The following is a 20,358-nucleotide window of genomic DNA, read 5'->3' on the forward strand; positions in this document are numbered from 1 at the left end:
CCTCCCTCCTTCCCTCCCTTCCTCCTCGCCGCCGGGGCTGGGATCTGCCCGGGCCCCGGGGTCCCACTGTCGCCGCCGCCCGGTGCGGCCGAGCGCCTCGCCAATTAGGCTAATGGGGTTGGCACTGGCACCGAGGCCGGCGGGGGGGTCGGGCCGGTGGGCCCGGGAGCGAACCCCACGCCGGCCTTGAGTACCCGCGTGAGCGCTGGCTGCGGTCAGCAGAGCGGTTGACCCCCATGGCGGGAGCCCGTGTCGCGAGTCGGGGGGATCAGTGCAGAGACTCCGCGGCGGAGCGCAGGACCGCTCCCGCGGTGGGATGGCGCTGCCCCTCCACCCGTCCCCGCTGTCTCCCGTGGCGCAGCGTGCCCCCGCGGTGTCCCCGCGGCCGAGGTGGGAGCCCGGCGGGGCCGGAGCTTTCATCTGCGACGGGCCTGTCGCCGTGCCAGCCGCGGGCAGCGCCGCGCCTTTGATGTGCCACTGAAGCGGCATTGTCCGCGTCCCGCTGGCGCAATTAGGGCCTGGGGGGGTCCGGGCGGGGGAGCGCGGCACGGCCGGGGCTGCGGGCACGGAGGCGCCCTGGCCCCTAACGGGGACTGGCATGGTGGCATGGGAACCCCTAAATGGGGATGGGGACACGGGCACCTCCTGCAGCTAATGGGGACAGATAGGGGGGTGTGGACACCCCTAAGGAGGAGACAGATGAAGCTACGGGCATCCCCTGTACCCCAAAGGATATGGGCCCACGAGTACTCCCACAGTACACAGATGAGCATGGGGACATGGACACCCCCCTGCCCCTAACAAGGACAGAGGTGTGGACATGGGCATCCACACCTACCCTCTTACAGTGAGAGAAATGAGGACATGGGCACCCACCCCTTGATGGACATGGGGACCCAGGCACCCCCTGCCCCCTAACAGGGACAGAGATGGGAGCACGTACACCCCCTGCACCCCGAAGAGGTGGTGGGGATGTGGCCGGACCCCGCCCTGCCAAAGGAGCTGAGCCTGGGCCCAGAGGCACACTAAGGTGGCAATGGGCGCAGGAGCATGGTGTGGGCACTCCAAAAGTGCAGGACCAATGACAAGCCAAACTATAGGCACTGGGGGGCACCCCTCCAGCTGGCAGGTGAGTGTGGTCCCCCAGTTCCTGGGGCCAAAGCTGCCCCTCCCAGCCCCCAGTACACTGTCTGCTGCCCACTGCTGCGAAAAATCAAGAAAGGCAGCTACTGCCCGGGCCCCACCTTCCTCCCTGGCATCTCCCCGGGGCGCATCCCCTCTCTTGCACCCCAGGAGAGGAATGGCCTCAGTGCTCACACGGCGTACTGGGGGAGACACTGTGGGGGGGGTCCCGGGGGCAGCCGCTGCTCAGCACGCGGGTGCAGCGGCTCCGCACGGGATGGCCCGTTCAGCCAGGGCTGGGCCGGCACAGAAAGAGAGACCCCCCCGCCCATGTGTCCTTCTCCCGCTCCTCCCCCGCAACGTCCGCCCAGCCGCTCCCGGCCCGCTGGCCCCCTTTGAAGCCCCCGGCAGGTCTCCCACGCCCGGTCCGGGCCCCCCGCGCCCCGCAGCCACCGGTGCGTTCCCACCCGCCAGTTTTCCCCCCCGTAGCCCCGGCCCGGGGCCCGCAGGAGGGAGGGTGGCGCGGTCGGGGCTTGGCGTGAAAATGATCAAGGGCTGCGGGCAGCGCCGGAGCGCAGCGCCCGTCTGATGCTGCCCGCCCGGAGGCCCCGTCGAACAAAGGCGGCATTGAGGCTCCGGCTGCGCCCCCCCCGCGCCCCCCGCCCCGAGCTGGCATCTTGGCGCGACATTAATGAACTCGCCTGTTTGTGCTCCCCCGGCCCCTCTCTCCTCCCACCACCCGGGGGGCACTGTATATATCCATCCCTTCTCGCCCGCCTCGGGCATTTCGGGGGCTCCCCCCTTCTGCCCCCTTTTGCCCGTCCGGGGATGGAACGAGGAGGGAAGAGGACACGGGCCTTTCATCTTGGGGTCTGCCTGGTTCCCCCCGTGCTGCTGCCACTGCTGCCGCTGCTGCAGCTGGTGGGGGGAGCCCCCCTTGGCCAGGGGCTGTACCCCATGCCGGCCAGCGTCCTGCAAGGTCAGTGGGGCACGGGGATGGGGGCATCTTTATGGGAGGGTTTGGCCATGAATGGGGTGGCTGTAGGAGCCGGGACTCTTGGGTTCACTCCCAGGAAGTGGAGGAAGAGCAAGTAGGATGCCCAGGTCCCCGATAAAGCCCCCCATGCCTGCACTGCCTGGACTGGGTGGCAAATGCTGCTCATGGCACTCAGGGATACCAGGGTTGCAGGGAGCAGTGTGGTTCATGTCCCACAGCTGCCAGCTTTCCCTCCTGCCTGGGTACCTGTGCCAGCCCTGGGGACCCTCTGACAGGGCACAACCAGTGGGAGGGTGGCTATGGGTGGCTACAGGTGGGCACAGGTGCAGGCACACATGGGGATGCACATACAGGGCAGGCACAGGAGTGCTCACATGTGGGCACACACGGGATGTGCAGGCACCATCACACACACCCTGACACACACAAATGTGCACCCATGGTGAGGGCACCATTGTGCACAGATGTGCATGCACAGCAACACATATGGCACACACAGGCCCCGGCAAACACCCTCCCCACACCATGTGCCAACCCCACCAGGGAGGTGACAATCAATGCCAACAAGTGACAGGCTGTGCCCAGCATAACTCCCACCATGGAGCTACTGGGGCACAGATGCTGGGTGGGCTGGGGGCACCCATGGCTGTGGTGGGCGGCTGTGGTGGGGACACAGTGGGTCTGAGTGCCCTGCGTATGCCCGGCAGCGCTGTCGAGCCGAGGGACGCTGGTGCTGGAGGCAGCGCTGAGGAGCGCACTGCTGGCTTTGGAGCGGGCGCTGGCCGAGCAGCAGTGGCAGCGGGGCGCCTGCGGGCTCTGTGCCCCCTGCCTCTTCCCCCCCTGTGCCAACCTCACCCACCGCTGCCCATGTGAGTCATGGCCCCCCTGATCCCCATGGCCCCATCCCCAGGAGACCCTACCCAAACAGAGACTGGGGTTCCCCCCAAAGTTTGCCCAGGGCTCCTACCCAAGTATTGCCCAGCATTCCTACCCAGACACTGTCCTTAGTCCCTACCCAAACACCACCTCATGCCTAGGAAACCCTACCCAAATATTGCTTTGGGACCCTACCAAAGCACCGCCACATCCTCTAGAAGCCCTACCAGAATGATACTCCAAGACCCTATCTAAACAGTACCCTCTCCTCTATGTAGGCTTTACCACTATAGGCTTTACTGAAACAGTGCCCAGACTCCCCAAACATATCCTTAGCTGCTTGAGACCCTACCAAAACACCACCCAGAGACCCTACCCAAGAAGTTCCTCATCCTCTCTAGATCCTACCCAAACATCACCTGGATCCCTACCCAGAACATTGCCCAATCCCTTGTCTCCTTCCCAGAGATCCCTCCAAAACATATCCCAGCACCCAGGAGACCTTACCAAAATGTGTCAACGCTACAGCCCTATCATGCCCCCTTCCCACCTGCCCCAAAGCAGATCCTGGGGTGGCGTGGGCAGAGGTGGGCAGGTGGCAGGGAGGAGGGCATGGTGATGCCCACTTCTCCACTGTCCTTGCAGCACCAGCCGTGCCCCCTGCCATGCCCCCTACAATGCCCCCCAGCTGCCAGGTCCTGCTGGATGCCCAGGCACTGCCCGAGCTGCCCAAGCGCAACTGGGCGCTGAGCCAGGCATGTGCCCCCTACCAGCACCTGTGCCCACCCGAGGAGGCCCAACACACCTGCACCCCACTCAGCGCCCGGCTCTGCCTCCACCGCCTTCAGGAGTGCCGTGAGTGGGCACCTGCCTTGCCTCTAGCTCCTCCCATACAGGGGAGACCCTACAATAACAAACAGCATCGCCAGGGAATGCCTGGGGTTTCCTGGAGGGGATATGGAACACTGAGGGTGACAGGGGGTGCTGGGGTGGGGAGATTGGGGATGTAGGGGTGTGGTAGGGTGATGAGGGATCTCTGGTGGGATGGGGAGATTGGTGGGATGGAGGGTTCTGGGGTGAGATGTGGAGATTTAGGGGATGGAGGTGTTGGGATCAATGGAGCAGATTGGAAGGAACAGGGCATTGAGGGGTGATGGAGAATCTGAGGTGGGAGAGAGAAGTGTGGGGGAACGGAGCAAGGGGGGTGATGGAGAGATTTGGGACACCAAGTCACTGAGGGTGACAAGCACTCCTGCGTGGGACAGGAGTGTTTGGGATGATGTGGAACTGGGAGGCACTGAGAGGAACCAGAGGAAATAGGGGACAGCAGGGACATGGTAGTGACATTGAGGGGGATGTCCCCACTTGCCATGACAGCCTGTCCCCACAGGGATGGCAGCCACAGCCACGGGCGCTGATGCAACAGCAGAGGCGGTGATGCCAGGTGAGCTGGGATGGCCCTGCAGTGCCCACACCACCCCCCTCACGCCGGTGGATGTCCCCAGCCCCCCGGCTGCCTGCTGGGCTGGGGGGCAGAGGTTAGCGTCGGCAGCTGCCGGGCTGCGGGGTGCCCCCAGCCCGCCGCCCGCTTGCCTCCGTGAGCACAATGAGGCTTGACAGCACGCCTGGTGCTGCCTGACCCCCGGGGGCTGCCCGTCATCCCCTCCACCTGCCACAGCCGCGCCCGGCCACCTGGGAGAGGAGGCGTCCCGGCAGTGTGGGACCCCCTTCTCACCCTGGCTTTGTCTCCCAGGGACATGTGGGCACCGTGGGGGCCCCCAGGATAACGGCACAGCCCCCCGAGGACGGATCATGGGCGGCAGCGTGGCCCCGCGGGGGGCCTGGCCCTGGCTGGTGTCGGTGCGGCTCCACGGGGAGCTGATGTGCGGAGGGGTGCTGGTGGGGCACTCCTGGGTCCTCACTGCAGCCCACTGCTTCACCGGGTATGGCAGGGGGCATGGCAATGTAGGGGTGCTGTCCCTGTAGAGGAGGGGCATGGCGTGGCACCCTTGTTCACCCCTAACTTGCTGCCCCACACCAGGAACCGGAATGAGCTGGTGTGGACGGTGGTAGTGGGTGACCATGAGCTGGGCAAGCCAGATGCGGGCGAGCGGGCAGTGCCCGTCCGGCGCATCCTGCCTCACCCCAAGGTTGGTGGAGGTGGATGCACCCCGATCTCCCTCTACATGCTCCAGGACATCCCTCAGCACACCGCTGTTTCCTTCCAGTTTAACCCCAAGACATTTCACGGGGACCTGGCACTGTTGGAGCTGGCGGTGCCGTTGGCTCCATCGCCCACCGTCAGCCCCGTGTGCCTGCCCAGCAGCCCCGCAGAGCCCAGCCCTGGCACCGCCTGCTACATCGTGGGCTGGGGGTCCCTCTATGAAGGTAGGCGCCACCCCGGCACCTGCAGAGTGTGGGGCTTCCCCCTCAGTGCCCTCTCCAGTGCTGGTGCACTGAGCCAGGGCATGGGAGTGCAAAAGAGAGGGGGGTGCCTGTGCATGGGGAACCCCATAACGGGTGTGTTGCCTGGCAGAGGGGCCGACAGCCGACGTGGTGATGGAGGCGCGGGTGCCCCTGCTCAGCCAGGAGACGTGTCGGGGTGCCCTGGGCAAGGACCTGCTCACCAGCGCCATGTTCTGTGCTGGGTATTTGTCTGGGGGAATAGACTCCTGCCAGGTAACGCTTGGTGCGGGGGGGGTTGCCAGACCCCAAACTTGAAAATCTCTTGTGGTGTGTGGTGTTGGGCATGCACCGCAGCCTGGCAGGGTGGTTGGTGTCCCACCTCTGACTGACACATAGGCATCGCCCCTCAGGGAGACTCTGGGGGCCCGCTGGCGTGCCAGGACCCCTCCTCTCACCGCTTCGTCCTCTACGGCATCACCTCGTGGGGTGATGGCTGCGGCGAGCGGGGCAAACCGGGCGTCTACACCCGTGTTGCTGCCTTTGTGGACTGGCTGAGCCTCCAGATGGACCGTGAGTGCCGTCAGCCACACCAGGGGGGCTGGAGGCAGCTGTGGGTGCCAGGGGTGCTGTTGGGGATACATCACTCCAGGGTGGGGGCTCAGCACCTCATGGCATCCTCACTGCCCTTGCAGCTGCCCCCAGCAGCCGGGAACCGAGCTGCTTCGACCTGCTGGCGCTGGCCCAGCTGCCCCCCGAGCAGCAGCCCCCCGAGCGTGCCCGCCTCTGCGCCTTCTACGCCAGGTCCTGCCGGGCCCCCCAGGGCCGGGCTGCCTGTGCCCACCTGGCCGAGGAGACCTGCCGTGCCAGGACAAGACGATGTGGTGAGCCACGGTGTCTTGCCAGGGGGAGGGACCTCGTTTTTGATGGGATGGGGCCAGTGTGGTGCCGGGACCATGTCTTTCCTGGTGTGCCTGCAGAGTTGCACTCCTATGCCCAGACCTTGGTGGATCTCCTGCGCCGGGCTGGTGACTTCATCCGAAACCAGCTTGACTTCTCCTTCCTCACCCACACCCTGCCCCAGCTCCTGGGCAAGATCTATGGACACCTCTTCCCACCCCGCGTCCGCAGGGATGCCCCAGGTACATCCCCGCTGGATCACCCCATGCCCATTCAGGGTCCCATCTGTCACCCCTATGCCAACAGCCTGCTCTGGCACCCCCACGTGGCTTGCCCATCCCTTGTCCCATTTGTTCCCTTCTTGTCCCCACAGGCCTGGCTGTGGCAGGGGGCCAACCCAGCCCCACGGCAAAGGGACCCCAGAGACCCCCCTCCAGGTAGAGGCATGGTGGGCTACGGGACAAGGGAGGGGAGCTAAAGGGTTTGGGGAGGTAGGCACAATGCCTGTGGGTGCTGACATGGCTTTTGGGGGACAACCTAAATCATTGGGGTCCTGCTCTTCCTGCAACCAAGCAACATCTGGAGGGAGGTAGACATGGTCCCCAGGGTGCCCAGGACCACCCAAGCCCCACTGGGAGTGTGTGGGGATGCTGAGGCGATGAGTGCCACCAGGCACCTGCCCTGAGCTTGCCCACTGTGCTTGCAGGCAGGGGACAGGTCGGTCACCCCACTTCGCAGGGCTCTTTGGGGCCGTGGGGCCCCAGCTGCAGGACTGGGTGGAGGCGCTGAGGGCCATGGCGGGGGGCAGCTTCCCAGCACCCACCCCGGATGAGGAGCAGCTGCCGAGGGAGACGTGGCTCTTCTTGCAGGTATTTGGGGAGGGATGGGCACGGGGGAGGCCCTACCCCTCCGGTGACAGTGCCACCAGGGACCAAAACCCAGCAGTTCCCCCATATCCCTTTGTGACAACCCCTGAACCCATCATCCCCTGTACAGCCATAGAGGTGGCATCTCCTGCTCTGCCACCACAGAGGTGGCATCTCACCTTCTTCAGCTGGAACTAGGTGCTCTCAGTACAACCAATGCAGAGCCAGCCACGGCTGTTACCCCACAGCTTAGGATCTGATCCATATAGATGTTGCATGTCCTCAACATGTCCAACACCAGCCCAGCCATGCCCTGCACTCTGCCACTGCGCACCTGGATGTGCCTACAGGTGCCCTGTGGGTGTCCCACCATCCAGCCTGTCCCCCCTTCACTTCAGCAGGGTGAGGAGGTGGTGGAGGAGCTGGTGGGACAGGGACGAGCCTTCCTCGCACAGCTACGGGCAGAGCTGGACCTCGACAGCCCTCTTGAAGCCGTGGAACCACAACGGGCACCTGAAGAGCTGTCAGGGACCCCTGCACTCAGCCGTGAGCCCCGGGATCCTGGGGTGCTGGGGCTGATGTGGCAGCGGGGTGTCCTTCTGCCCAATGGCCCTATGCCCGGGCAGTGCCCACTGGCCATGTCCCCACTGGGGTTTTCATACCTCTCTTGGTGGCAGGGTCTGCACCAAGGGAGAAACGTGAACTGGTGCCTACGGAGCTCCCAGGGGTGGAGGAGGAGGAGGCAGGTGTGGGCAGAAGTAAGTGCCCTGCAGCCCCTGGCCACTGTGCGATGCCACGTGCCAATATGGGGACAGTAACAACCCCGGCCTCAGCTTCATACCCGAGTCCCAGGGCTGGCTGTCCTGTGTTGGTGGGACAGCCCTTGGCCATACCCCTCTCCACAGGGACCTTCTGTCCCTGCTCCCTCAGAGAATGGGTGCTCCTCTCTGGGGCGGGTGGGCAGCAGCATGATCCCCCCATGACTCATCCCTGATGTCCCCCCTCCCTCTCTCTCCTGCCTGTCCTCGGGGTCGCAGTTTGCCCTGGCCTCAACGAGTCGGCAGCACGGGTGGGTGCGGTGCGGGACCTGTACGCATGGGTGCTGCAGGTGCCCGAGCCAGACCTGGCCATGACCTTCCAGGAGGTGAGTGTCCCATCCACTGACTACAAACCACCAACACTGGCAGCCAGGCGGTGCCATCCCCCAGCCCATCACCATCCCGCTGTGCCCCTGGCTCCCCTGGAACTCACAGTGTTGTCATTTCCCCACAGATCCTGGTGGACTTGACCTCCAAAAATGCCAAGGGGCTATACCGGGCGCAGGTGCGGGCCACAGTGGGGGGCCGCCCCACGGTTTTCGCTGGCCTGGTGGGGCTGGAGAGCGACTCACTGGCCCGCAGCATGCCTGGCCTTGTCGCTCTGGCACTCGAGGCACTGAAAACCTAATGGTGCCCTGGGGCGCCATGCCAGTATGGGGATGGGACACTGGGGTAGTGGTCTTTCATGTCCTTCGAACACGGCTGCATCCCCAGCTCAGGTTCTTCCATATTTTTGTCCCTCACCGTGCCTCAGTTTCCCTCTTCCTGCCAGCACTGTCCATCCTCCCCAGGACAATGGGGCACTGGGGGAGACCTGGAGTATCTCAGCCAAGGATCTCAGCCCTCCTCTCCCCTGGGACCCCCACCTTGGCAAGCCCACCCCCACCTCATTTTGCCTAGAGGCACTTGGGCTTTTATTTATTTGTACAGAGAAAGGTCTATTTTTCAATAAAGAAGGGCTTTATTTTCCAGTAGCTGGTGAGTGTGAAGCGAGTGCTGTGCCATGCAGTGCCAGTGAGGTGGGCACCAACAGAGGACTTCCCATGGGGGATGTGACATCCCATCACATCCCCTTCCCATCCGCTGTACCCAAAGCAATGACCCTCAGCCTCAGTTCCTGCCCTTGGCATTGGTGCTTTGCCCAGCCTGGCACAGATTCCCCAGCCTCTCCCTTGGGAGTCAGACACCTCTGCCCACCGCAGCACCCGGAGCACAGCACCAGTGTCCACCCCCAGGGCCACACCATTGAGGACCAGCAGGAAGCTGAGTGTGCCCTGGGCCAGCGGTGAGCACCAGGGTGGTGCCACCCCACGCTTGGGCACCGGTGGGTACCAACCCCACCTCCTGCTCGCGGGGAGTCCGTCAATCCCCCCGCAGCGGGGAAGGGACTGGTCTTCCTAGGGCCCGTGCCAGGGTGCCCAGACACAGAGCGATGGGCTGACAAGCACGGGGCCGGTGACAGCACCTGTGCCTGCCTGTCTCCCCTTCTCCATGCATGGGGGTGCCGGAAGAGGGGGGGTCGGAACGGGTATCCGGTGCTGGCACCCTTCCCCCAGGCACCTGGCACCATCCATCTCCCGCTGCGGCCAGCAGCCGGACATCCGCTCGGCCGGGCCAGACAGGGAGGCAGCCAGGGCCTGGCACGGCACGGGGGCACCGCGGGCACCGCATGGGGAACCTGCCGGGGCGGCTGGCCCTGCTTGGGGCACTGCTGCTGACAGGTGAGCCGGACCATGGGGTTTTGGGCATGGGGTTGTCACGTTGCTGGGGGTTTCTGGGTCCCCTCAGCGGGATCAGTGAGGGTGGTGATGCAGGGTCCAAGCTGGGCATAAGCATCCCTAGGGCTGCATTTTGGGTATTGCCTGGCAAAGTCCTATCACTGAGCATGCCCCGCACTTCTGTCCTGACTGTGCCACCCGGAGCCGTGTTCCTAGCTGGGCCATGTGTGTGTGTGTCTGTCCGCAGTGTCACTGTGTCTGTGTCTCTCTGTGTGCGCCTGTGTACACAGTGACACTGCATCTGTGACCACATGTCCCTGCATATATGGGTCCATGTCCACATGTGCCTCTGTGTGTGCATCCACCTATGTGCACAGCGCCACCATGTCTGTGCCCAGGGTTCTCATGTCTGTGTGTCCCTCTGTGTGCCAGCACTGTATCTGTGTGCCCCTCTGTGTCTGTGCTCATGTCCTTGTCCCATGCCTATATGTGCCCCTGCATGTGTGTCATTCCCCCATGTCCATGTCCCTGTGCAGCACAGACATGCAGTGTCCTGGCCTCCTTCTGTCTTTTCCATCCTTACCCCACCCTGCCCTTGCTGAGCACCCCTGCGGGGTGGCACCAGCGCCAGTAACCCACCCTGGTCTGCCTGACCCAACATCCCCAGGCGGGCTCTGTGTCAACCAGGAGGAGCGGCTCATCCACTACCTCTTCGAGGAGAGGGGCTACAACAAGGAGGTGCACCCCGTCACCTCCAGTGATGAGGTTGTGGATGTCTACCTGGCCCTCACCCTTTCCAACCTCATCTCACTGGTGAGCCCCAGTGGACAGTGCCCACCATGGGTTCGCCCCCCGGCCGTGCCTCAGCCCCAGGGCTGGCTGCATGGGGGGGATCCCTGGAGAGGGATCCTGGGCTGCGGGTGCAGCTGCAGGGCATGGCCCTGGCATCTCACTGCCCCATGCTGTCATTGCAGAAAGAGGTAGATGAGACACTCACCACCAACGTATGGCTCGAGCATGTGAGTAGGGACACGCATCATGGCCTCAGTTGTGCCCCAAGGCATGGGCAATGGGGTGGCCCAGTGTGGTGAGCGGGTGACCTGGGGTTCCTCCTCTCCAGGGCTGGACTGATTACCGCCTGCAGTGGAACAAGTCCGAGTTTGGGGACATTGAGGTGCTCCGCCTGCCACCAGACATGCTGTGGCTGCCTGAGATAGTCCTAGAGAACAAGTGAGCCATGCCTCAGTTTCTCTTCCCAAACACCACGAGCTGTGCCTCATACAGGCCCAGGGCTCTCCCTGCCCCTGCCATCATCTCATGTCTCTTGCGGTCCAGCAACGACGGGCTCTTCGAGATCGCCTACTACTGCAACGTCCTCATCTACAACACCGGCTACGTCTACTGGCTGCCGCCCGCCATCTTCCACACCACCTGTGCCATCAACGTCGACTTCTTCCCCTTTGACTGGCAGAACTGCACCCTCAAATTCAGGTGCTGGGGGGCTGGCTGGGGCAGGGGTGGGCAGCAGGGTGGGCATCCCAACCCCCTGCGGTGCCCTCTGCTGCCAGCACCTTCCCTTGCTGTTGGAGTGTAGCAAGGTGGGGGTTTGCAGGTGATTCGGTGGCCCAAGTCCATCATGCTGGAGGTCAGGGTGGTGGGTAATGGGTATAAAGCAGCCAGTACAGCTCCTCACTGCCTGTCCCCCCTGGCCACGGGCCAGCTCGCTGGCGTACAGCGCCCTGGAGATCAGCATGCACTTGAAGACAGACAATGACCCAGAGACGGGCAAGGATTACCCCGTGGAGTGGATCATCATCGACCCCGAAGGCTTCACAGGTAACGTTTGTGCTCTCTGCCGTGTCCTGTGGCAGTGGGACACTCTGTATGGGGCTCAGGGGCACCCTGCCATTGGGGTACCCTGCCATAGAGACACCCTCGTGTCCAGGGCTTTGGCAGCCTAGCACCCGTCCCACCAGTCCTGGAGCTACCCAGCCCCAGGACAGGGACACCTGTGCTGGAGGGGCTGGTGAGGATGGGCATGGCAGGGTCCCCTCATGCCGTGCACTGTCTCATGTGTCCTGGCAGAGAACGGGGAATGGGAAATCATCCACCGCCCAGCCCGCAAGAACATTCACCCTGAGAACCCCCCTGACAGCTGTGAGCACCAGGACATCACCTTCCACCTCATCATCAAACGCAAGCCTCTATTCTATGTCATCAATATTGTCACACCCTGCATCCTCATTGCCTTCATGGCCATCCTCGTCTTCTACCTGCCCGCTGATAGTAAGTGAGCCCCATGGCACCTGCTCTGGGTGTAGAGGTCACCTCGGGGAGCACCTCCATATCCCACACCTGCATCAGGTCCTGGGACATGGGGACAGCCTAATGCCCAACACAGGGACATCCTGGTACTGGGACACTGCCATATGGGACACCACCACATAGGACACCAGCATTCCAGCCAGACATCTTGACAAGTGCACATTTCGGCACAGGATACCCCATGTGGGACCCTGGGGTACCCCCATACTAGAAAATCCTATGTGGGGCAGTGTATGGTGGGACACTGAAAGGGCAATCGTGGCACTGGGAAAGGCACCTGGGGCATGGTTTGCCCTCAGCTCACCTGCTCTCTAGGTGGTGAGAAGATGACCCTGGTGGTCTCAGTGCTCCTGGCCCAATCTGTCTTCCTTCTGCTCATCTCCCAGCGCCTGCCCGCCACCTCCCACGCCATCCCACTCATCGGCAAGTGAGTCCTGGGCACTGCTGGGTGCAGCGGGGACATCACAGGGTCCCCAGAGTGCTAGCAGGCAGCTCTGCCTGTGCCCAGCCCCTGTGACAATGCCAGCTCCAGGTCCGTGTCCCCCACAGGTACCTGCTTTTTATCATGCTGCTGGTGTCAGCCATGGTGGTGATCTGTGTCGTGGTCCTCAACTTCCATTTCCGCACCCCCAGCACCCATGTCATGTCCGACTGGGTCAAAGAGGTGAGCAGGGTGCTGGGCTGGGGTGGGTGAACTGGTAGGTACAAGGGTGGCACCAAGCCCCACTGAGGGCATGGGACAGCACAGCCCTGGCGTTGCATTGTGGTGTCCCACCTGTGCTGCTCCAAGGGGCTGCACACCCAGCTTGGAGGCAGAAGGTGGTGACAAGGTGGCACTGCACCAGGGAGGTGGCCAAGGCACCTGACAGCCCCTCCCATGCCCCAGGTCTTCCTGGACACCTTGCCCCGCCTGCTGGGCATGTCACAGCCGTCCGAGAGCCCTGCGGGTGCCCCGTGCATCCGGCGCTTCAGCTCAGCCGGCTACATCGCCAAGGCGGAGGAGTACTTCAGCGTCAAGTCCCGCAGCGAGCTCATGTTCGAGAAGCAGTCGGAGCGTCACGGCCTGTCCAGCCGTGTCACCCCTGCCCGTGAGCCACAGCCCCTCCACGGGAACATGGGGAAGAGTGGCCGAATGGGGCTCTCCGGGGGTGGCAGCCCGTCTCACCACCCTCCTTGTCCCCAGGTTTGGCACCACCGGGCACAGACACGGGTGAGGAGCAACTCTATGAGCACATAAAACCCATCATTGATGGTGCCAACTACATTGTTAAGCACATGCGGGAGAAAAACAGCTACAACGAGGTGGGCACCCATGGGCATGAGGGGGCACAGGGGACTCCCTGTGCCTGCTGTGCCCCCCACTGCCTGGTTCCCACCTCTGTTCCCAGGAAAAGGACAACTGGAACCAAGTGGCACGGACCATGGACCGCCTCTGCCTCTTCCTCATCACCCCCATGCTGGTGGTGGGCACTCTCTGGATCTTCCTCATGGGCATCTACAACCACCCCCCACCACTGCCCTTTGCTGGAGACCCCTATGACTATCGGGAGGAGAACAAGCGCTTCATATAGCTGGGGGGTCCCATGTGCCAGTTCCCCGCTCCTTCCCACTCACCCACCTTGGTTCGTGAAAATAAAGCTGTGTGCTTCTTGCCATGGGGTGCTGAGCTGGTGGCTGCTCTCAGTGTCCCCTCCTGGGCACAGCGCCCACCCTGAGTGCTGTGTGTGTGTCAGGGAGGGTGATACCACCAGGGAACGGGTGCTCTTAGGTGTCTGGAGTGCGGTGGTGCTCAGCTGTGGCTGGAAGGGGTGTTTCCCAGAGGGGATGTGGTGGTACCAGACCTGCTATCCCAGTTTGAGCTGGGCACTCGGGATGGGGTGGGTTGGGGAAGGGGATGGACCCCCCAGCATGGCACCATCTCCTCTGGACCCCATGCAATGGGCAGAGACACCATCAGTGCCCACATCACCCCCCATCTCCATGAGCCCCCAGCCAGACCCAGGAGTGCCCCCCCAGCCAGATTCCATCCTGCAGCACCCGGCTGGGGGCCAAGAGGGGTGACTTCTCCCCCAGCTCAGCAGTGGCACACTAGGGCTCAGGTTTCAGGGGGCACAGCTGACGTTCCCCCACCGGCAGTGGCCCGAGACAGCTGTCACGTCCTTCCCACTGAGCCAGGAATCTCACCTCCCCACCCTGACTCCCCTGCACAGGGTCTGGCAGGATTTGGACCTGCAAGGCAGACATCACTGCCCAGGCTGACATGGTGGGACTTGTCTGCATCTTCCCCTCCCTACACCCCAGGGGCAGCCACCACCATGGGGGGACAGGGCATTGCTGGGGGTGCTTGCAGGGGGGCACCCCTTTTCCATGACCCTGGGCACCTGGATTTGTGCTTCAGGGAGATGCATCCCTCTGTGAGAGACATGGAGAAACTGAGGCATGGAGCTCATTTTGCCCCCAGACCCAGTTCCACCTCCCCCTGCACAAAATACCAGAGGAGTTTCCCAGAAAACTGTCATCACCTCACTGGCGGGGAGGGGTGTGGGTGGTCACTCGTTCCTCCCCATCTCCTGTGGCTGTTGAGAACAGCTGACGGTGGCAGGGGACAGCTGTCCTGTCCCCGCGGGTGCCAGGCCCAGAACAGCGCCGTGCAGGCAGCCGAGCGGAGCCCCAGCCCCTGCGCCCCACGGCACCGCCATGCGCTGCCACAGCCTCCTCCTCACCCTCTGCGCCCTGGCAGGTAAGGGGTGCCTGCCGCGGGGGGAGGCCTGGGGGGCACCCGGTCATCCCCTGCCTTTGCTCTTAGGGGTTTGTCACCTATGGGTGTACAGCGCCATGCACCCTCCCACCAGGGTGTCCCCATGCTGACGAGCCATTGTCCCCATGTCCTGCCCTGGAGAGGTCTCTGGCGTGAGCGGGGTGGGGTATATAGGGGACACACACCCCCTGCTTGTGCACTGGGACACTGATACACACGGGCATGCACAGCTGCTTGCGCACACCCACAGTAACATGCACATGGACATCCCCTCCCCATGCACACCCTGCACACCCCCACCCATGCCAGCAGGTCCTGGGACCATCGGTGGCCCTGCTGTCCCCACCCCAGGGTGCTCCCATGGCATGTGTGCTCCCCAGGTGTGAGCTGCAGGAACCAGGAGGAGAAGCTGCTCCAAGACCTCATGACCAACTACAACCGGCACCTGCGCCCAGCCCTGCGCAGGGATCAGATCATTGATGTCACCCTCAAGCTCACCCTCACGAACCTCATCTCCCTGGTGAGAGACCCCCACCCCATCCCCATAGCGGGATAGGATTTGCCCCCACACATGGAGCAGTGGGCAGGGGTGGGCAGGGCACTAAAGCTCCCTCCCCACTTCCTTCCTTGCCAGAACGAGCGGGAGGAGACCCTCACCACCAACGTCTGGATCGAGATGGTGAGACCCCTCACCTCCAGGCAGGACATCCCCCAGGTCCCATTTGCATCTCAGGGTGGCACCTCATGGAGGGTTGGCACCATAACCTGCACCCTCTTTTGTGGGTGCCCCCCATTGAGCCCATTTTGGGAGCAGAACAGGACAGGCAGCTCACATGCTGCCCCGCCTCAGGGAGCTCCATGACCCCCCTCTCTGCTCCCCTTCCCACAGCAATGGTTCGATTATCGCCTGCGGTGGGACCCCGAGCAATATGACAACATCCAGCAGCTGCGGGTGCCCTCCACCATGGTCTGGCTGCCCGATGTTGTCCTGGAGAACAAGTAGGTGACGGGGCAATGGGAACATCTCCCTGCACAGGGGGTGGCAGCTGCCCCCTGGGCATGGTTTGAGGCTGAGTCCACTCTTTTCCCCCCCAGCATCGATGGGACGTTTGAAATCACTCTCTACACGAATGTACTTGTGTCCCCTGACGGTAGCATCTACTGGCTGCCCCCTGCCATCTACCGCAGCTCCTGCTCCATCCATGTCACCTATTTTCCCTTCGACTGGCAGAACTGCACCATGGTCTTCCAGTGAGCACCAGACAAGGGATGGGCATGGGATGCCCACCTCTGCCCCGGGGCAGTGAGGTCCCAGGGAGACAAGTGTCACCTACCTGTGCCCTGGAACCCCGCTGGTGGCAGGAGACACCTTGGCTAAGCCAGGCACCCCTAAGTAGGGCTGGAGGTGGCTGGTGTAATGGTGTCACACTGACACCCGTTCCCCATCCAACCTGCTGCATGCCAGCCTGTGCCACCCCCTTGTCCCTGCCCAGGTCCCAGACCTACAGCGCCAATGAAATCAACTTGCTGCTGACGGTGGAGGACGGCCAGACCGTGGAGTGGATCTTCATCGACCCTGAGGCTTTCACAGGTAGCACCACAGCTGCCCCCGTGGCACAGGAGCATCCCACCGCAGGGGACACTGAACAGGCCTGGTGGTACACCGGTGGTACACCAAAGCAGAGCTATGGGGGTTATTAGCAGCTCCTGCCATTAGATGGGTGTTTAAGTTATTAGTGGAAGTGTGGGTGTGGGAGAGATTTGTTTTTCTAACCCCCTTGGCTCGGGGATCTCACCGCTGGCAGTGGTTCCTGGAGAACACCGCTCCTGGGGAGCTTGATTGATGCTGGGAACGTAGCTGTCATGGCCAAACGATGACGTTTTCCATCACATTTTAATTGCATATTGAAGGAACAAAATGCTTTTTGGGCAGCGAGATTTATTTTTTCATTACTAGCCCAAGCAGCAATCTTGATTGGGAAAAATCTATCGCTCCCACAGATGGCAGGAGAAAACAGCGCGCTGTCACCCAGCGTCACGCTCGGCTTCCCCCTGCCATGCCCTGGGGACAGGGAGATGGGGCATCCCAGTCCCACACAAAACTCACTGTGGGAGCCCCTGAGGGGCTCAAGATGCCCCATAGATGCCAGGTCCCCACTCCAACAGCCTTTAGGGGTATTTTACCCAGGCACTCCAGCACACTCTGCAGCGCTAATCTCCCTCTTTAGCAGCTCTAGTACCTTTCCCCACATGGTGGCCATCCTGGGTGCCCCATGGGCTCCATGCTGACCACCAGCCCTCCTCTTCCTCCCCCCTGGGCTGGCAGCCTCAGTGCTCCCAGTGTGGTGGTGGGACTCACATCACTGCTTCACGGCAGAGAACGGCGAATGGGCCATCAAGCACCGCCCGGCTCGGAAGATCATCAATTCGGAGCATTTCACCCCAGATGACATCCAGTACCAGCAGGTCATCTTCTACCTCATCATCCAGCGCAAGCCACTCTTCTACATCATCAACATCATCGTGCCGTGTGTCCTCATCTCCGCCATGGCCGTGCTGGTGTACTTTCTTCCTGCCAAAGGTAGGCACTGGTGCCATGGCCACAAGGGACATGGGGACCTGTAGCGGGGACAGCCACAGTGAGGAAGGGCTCATTGTCCCCTCCGTGCTTGGGGACCATCAGTGCCATCTCTCACCCACTCCTGTGATATTTGTGGGTGGTGTGAATTTCCATGTAGCCCACAGTTAAAGCCTCAGGACTCAGCCAGTTCAGCTTTAGGGTGGGGGCTTTCTGCCAAAGGAGGGCAATGCCCGCACTGCTGCCCCATGCCAACCTCTGCCTTCCCCCTCCTTGGCAGCGGGTGGGCAGAAATGCACCGTCTCCATCAACGTCCTCCTGGCCCAGACAGTCTTCCTCTTCCTCATCGCCCAGAAAGTGCCTGAGACCTCCCAGGCTGTGCCTCTCATTGGGAAGTAAGTGATGCACGGGGATGGAGGTGTCAGTCCTGCTGTCACACCATGCCAGCGGGGTCCCTGGGTGCTGTGCAGCAGTGCCCAGGGACAGGACCCTGGCCCAGAAATAACCCCCAGCCCAGGCAGGGCTGGCACAGGGCTACCATGCGCCCATGTCCCACTGCTGGTCCCCAGTTTTCAGCCTACGAGGGACCTCACACACCCATAGCTTGTGGCTCAGCAGCCTCATGTAAGGCCCTGTGTCCCCTGCCCAGGTACCTGACTTTCCTCATGGTGGTGACAGTGGTGATCGTGGTGAACGCTGTCATTGTCCTCAATGTCTCGCTGAGAACACCCAACACTCACTCCATGTCCCAGAGAGTGCGCCAGGTACCCGCTGCCATCCCCCTGTGCCTCATGTATGATGAAAGGGGTGGGTATTTGGGGACCCCAGCCAGCCCCTTGCAGAGCGGGGTGGCTGGCATGCCTTAATCTGCATGCAAGTCCTGGCACAAAGAGGGACCCACCAGATGTCCCCAAGAGACCACAATGTGCCACCAACCCCCTCCAAGACACTACTGAGGACTGAGGAGCAGCAGATGCCAACACACCCAGCATCCTGGTGGCACGAGGGTACCCCACGGGGGTGCTCCAGGCAATGCAAGGGGACCCTGTTGCACCCACTGAGTGCCCTGGGGCGGTTTGGGGGTTCAGGTCTCCATTGGTGACGCTGTGCCCAGGTGTTCCTGCACCTCCTGCCCCACTACCTGGGCATGCACATGCCGGAGGAGGCACCGGGGCCGCAGCGAGCCGCTCGGAGACGCAGCTCCTTGGGGCTCATGGTGAAAGCTGATGAGTACATGCTCTGGAAAGCTCGGACCGAGCTGCTCTTCGAGAAGCAGAAGGAGAGGGATGGGTTGATGAAAACCGTGCTGGAAAAGATTGGTGAGTGCCCCTGGGGAATTGACACCTCCCTGGGAGGCTGGGTGATGTGTCAGGCAACTGGTGCCTGCTGTGCTGGCTCTGCTGTCTGCAGAACGTGGCCTGGAGAGTGGCAGTGCCCAGGACTTCTGCCAGAGCCTGGAGGAGGCAGGTCCTGAGATCCGTGCCTGTGTGGATGCCTGCAACCACATTGCCAAAGCCACGCGGGAACAGAATGACTTCAGCAGCGTGAGTTGGGGTATGAGGGGGAGAGGGACCCGCATGGAGGGCAGCCCTCACCCCCCTCCTCATGCCATCGGCAGGAGAGCGAAGAGTGGGTTCTGGTGGGACGGGTGATTGACCGCGTCTGCTTCTTCATCATGGCCTCCCTCTTTGTGTGCGGCACCGTCGGCATCTTCCTTATGGCTCACTTCAACCAGGCGCCCGCCTTGCCCTTCCCTGGGGACCCCAAGCAGTACCTGCCGCAGTGATGCCCACAGGCCCCTGCCAGCCCTCCTGTTGCTGGGACTGCTGGAGCCAGGGGCTGGGCACCCCCAAACCAGCCTGAGCTGAGATCCCTGTGGGCACAGCAGCTCCTGGTGCCAACCACAGAGCTGGGGGAGGATGGGGAGCACGGGGGACTCTGCCAACTCCCAGCAGTGGTGGTGGTGGGGAATGCAGGAGCATGGGGTGGCTGTGTTTGTGCTGAACGTGGAAGTAAAGCCCGTGGCAGTCTCATGAGCCTCTGTGGCATCATTGCTGCGTGCCCACTGATGGGGTTACCTCTCCCGGACGAGCTGGATGCGCCACCTGTGCAGTCTGGCTACAGCTCTCTAAGCCACACAGCCCTGCCCCAGCACCCCGCAAGGGTGCTGAGAGATGAGACAAGGGGAAATCAAAGACGAATCCAGGCATCTGATGGGTTGTGCACCAGTGCTGGCAGCAAGAGCCACGTTACCCTGCTGCAAGTTCACAGCTTCAAGCCCAGGGCAAACGGGATTCCTGGCATCCCTTGCCATGCCAATGGTGGCAACCGTCAGGAATCACGGATACAGCTCCCCATTCTGGCACAGCAATGGAGCCACAGAGGGGATATGGGGCAGGTAATTCCCCCATTTATGCCCCTGGTGTGGTTCTTGGGGGCAGCTGAATTGCTGTCCCTGCTCCCTAGCAAGCAGCTTGGGGTGAGAAGACCCTGGGCCACCAGGTACCCAACCCCCCTCAGGCATGGGTGCCCCTTGGCACCCACCCTGCTACCAGCATCATTACATGACTCCCCCACCAGCCCTCCCTGCCCCACGGGATCATCTCTGTCAACCACAGCCCCTTCCCCCCACCCCAGCAACACCGCGTCCCCCTGTGCCCCTCACTGACCTCTGAGGCCCCCACGGCTTTGTCCCTGCTGGCGGGGGAGATGTGGAGGTCAGCCTGGGAACGGTGGCGGTCAGCGTCTGCTCCCCTGGGGTCCAGCTCACGCCACCTGCGCCCAGCTCCAAGATGTACTGTGCCTGGTCATTTCCCATTGATTGCTGCATCCCCGTTGCCCTGTTGCCAGTCTCCAGGACAAGGGGGCTTTGAACAGGACCAGGTACTGTCACACGTTTCTCCCCACTCCGCAGAGCTGCTGCTTCCAGGTGAGCTCAATCCTCAGCATGTCTGTGCAGCACAACCAGAAAGGGACGAGCTCTTCCAGCCTGCCAGG

General features: G+C 62.5%; 3 protein-coding genes across 14 annotated transcripts; all 3 read left to right on the forward strand.

Annotated features, from left to right (window-relative positions):
• The first annotated feature begins 1,890 nt into the window (after positions 1 to 1,890).
• On the forward strand, positions 1,891 to 8,956 carry PRSS56 (serine protease 56). Of its 7 annotated transcripts, none has more exons than XM_065844916.2 (17): positions 1,891 to 2,101; positions 2,827 to 2,988; positions 3,641 to 3,850; positions 4,386 to 4,439; positions 4,749 to 4,938; positions 5,037 to 5,145; positions 5,224 to 5,383; positions 5,532 to 5,674; positions 5,812 to 5,971; positions 6,094 to 6,282; positions 6,379 to 6,540; positions 6,672 to 6,735; positions 7,005 to 7,167; positions 7,563 to 7,710; positions 7,842 to 7,922; positions 8,202 to 8,308; positions 8,437 to 8,956. In XM_065844916.2, the coding sequence occupies exons 1-17, from the start codon at positions 1,951 to 1,953 to the stop codon at positions 8,608 to 8,610; spliced, it is 2,427 nt and encodes an 808-aa protein (XP_065700988.2). In that variant the 5' UTR covers positions 1,891 to 1,950; the 3' UTR covers positions 8,611 to 8,956. The 7 variants fall into 7 exon arrangements, with proteins under 7 accessions (XP_065700988.2, XP_071668822.1, XP_071668821.1 ...); XM_071812721.1 differs by having other exon boundaries at positions 7,566 to 7,710; XM_071812720.1 differs by having other exon boundaries at positions 6,094 to 6,540.
• Positions 8,957 to 9,050: 94 nt separating this feature from the next.
• Positions 9,051 to 13,680, forward strand: CHRND (cholinergic receptor nicotinic delta subunit). Of its 4 annotated transcripts, XM_065844709.2 has the most exons (12): positions 9,578 to 9,703; positions 10,368 to 10,513; positions 10,675 to 10,719; positions 10,821 to 10,930; positions 11,036 to 11,191; positions 11,421 to 11,536; positions 11,786 to 11,986; positions 12,341 to 12,452; positions 12,575 to 12,689; positions 12,912 to 13,113; positions 13,209 to 13,327; positions 13,414 to 13,680. In XM_065844709.2, exons 1-12 carry the CDS (start codon positions 9,652 to 9,654, stop codon positions 13,594 to 13,596), a joined length of 1,557 nt encoding a protein of 518 aa, XP_065700781.1. In that variant the 5' UTR covers positions 9,578 to 9,651; the 3' UTR covers positions 13,597 to 13,680. The 4 variants fall into 4 exon arrangements, with proteins under 4 accessions (XP_071668827.1, XP_065700781.1, XP_065700782.1 ...); XM_065844710.2 differs by lacking the exon at positions 10,368 to 10,513 and having other exon boundaries at positions 9,587 to 9,703; XM_065844708.2 differs by lacking the exon at positions 9,578 to 9,703 and having other exon boundaries at positions 9,756 to 10,513.
• Positions 13,681 to 14,608: 928 nt separating this feature from the next.
• On the forward strand, positions 14,609 to 19,397 carry CHRNG (cholinergic receptor nicotinic gamma subunit). Of its 3 annotated transcripts, none has more exons than XM_071812728.1 (12): positions 14,609 to 14,765; positions 15,164 to 15,303; positions 15,418 to 15,498; positions 15,673 to 15,782; positions 15,879 to 16,034; positions 16,277 to 16,374; positions 17,161 to 17,364; positions 17,642 to 17,756; positions 18,011 to 18,125; positions 18,476 to 18,680; positions 18,772 to 18,905; positions 19,097 to 19,397. In XM_071812728.1, the coding sequence occupies exons 1-12, from the start codon at positions 14,723 to 14,725 to the stop codon at positions 19,145 to 19,147; spliced, it is 1,452 nt and encodes a 483-aa protein (XP_071668829.1). In that variant the 5' UTR covers positions 14,609 to 14,722; the 3' UTR covers positions 19,148 to 19,397. The 3 variants fall into 3 exon arrangements, with proteins under 3 accessions (XP_071668829.1, XP_071668828.1, XP_065700788.1); XM_071812727.1 differs by having other exon boundaries at positions 14,610 to 14,765; positions 18,980 to 19,397; XM_065844716.2 differs by having other exon boundaries at positions 14,620 to 14,765; positions 15,418 to 15,462; positions 18,980 to 19,397.
• The last annotated feature ends 961 nt before the right edge of the window (positions 19,398 to 20,358 follow it).

Source organism: Patagioenas fasciata, chromosome 9, assembly GCF_037038585.1.
Source record: "Patagioenas fasciata isolate bPatFas1 chromosome 9, bPatFas1.hap1, whole genome shotgun sequence".
NCBI classification, from domain to species: Eukaryota; Metazoa; Chordata; class Aves; order Columbiformes; family Columbidae; genus Patagioenas; species Patagioenas fasciata.